General features: G+C 69.8%; 1 protein-coding gene across 1 annotated transcript in view; it reads left to right on the forward strand.

Annotated features, from left to right (window-relative positions):
* Positions 1-411, forward strand: part of PLCD3 (phospholipase C, delta 3) — a gene marked incomplete at its 5' end in the record, with an annotated part of 7,230 nt that overhangs the window by 4,331 nt on the left and 2,488 nt on the right. The window contains 2 exons of the mRNA XM_009998195.1: positions 72-188; positions 275-403. Coding sequence (XP_009996497.1) covers positions 72-188; positions 275-403 — 246 coding nt within the window. The remainder of the gene's footprint in view (positions 1-71; positions 189-274; positions 404-411) is intronic.

The raw sequence follows: 411 nt of genomic DNA on the forward strand, positions 1-411 counted from the left end.
GCCCCTGTCCCCCCAGGTTCCCCCAAGGCCCCTGTCCCCCATCAGTCCCCCCAAGGCCCCTGTCCCCCCAGGCCCACCCCTGGGGAGGCTGCACACCCGGCAGCTCAGCCGTGTCTACCCCCTGGGGCTGAAGATGGACTCCTCCAACTACAACCCCCAGGAGATGTGGAACATGGGCTTCCAGCTGGGTGAGACCCCCACACCGGGATCCCCACGGGGACAACCCCCCAGCCCCGAGGTGGTGACCCAGCCTGGTGTCCCCCTGTCCTTGCAGTTGCCCTCAACTTCCAGACCCCGGGTTACGAGATGGACCTGAACACGGGGCGGTTCCTGGGCAACGGGGCCTGTGGTTACGTGCTGAAGCCCCCCAGCCTGCGCAGCCCACCCGGGGGTCCCGCCCCCCGCCTGGCC

This window comes from Chaetura pelagica, unplaced genomic scaffold (genome assembly GCF_000747805.2).
Source record: "Chaetura pelagica isolate M959 unplaced genomic scaffold, ChaPel_1.0 scaffold1325, whole genome shotgun sequence".
Classification (NCBI taxonomy): domain Eukaryota; kingdom Metazoa; phylum Chordata; class Aves; order Apodiformes; family Apodidae; genus Chaetura; species Chaetura pelagica.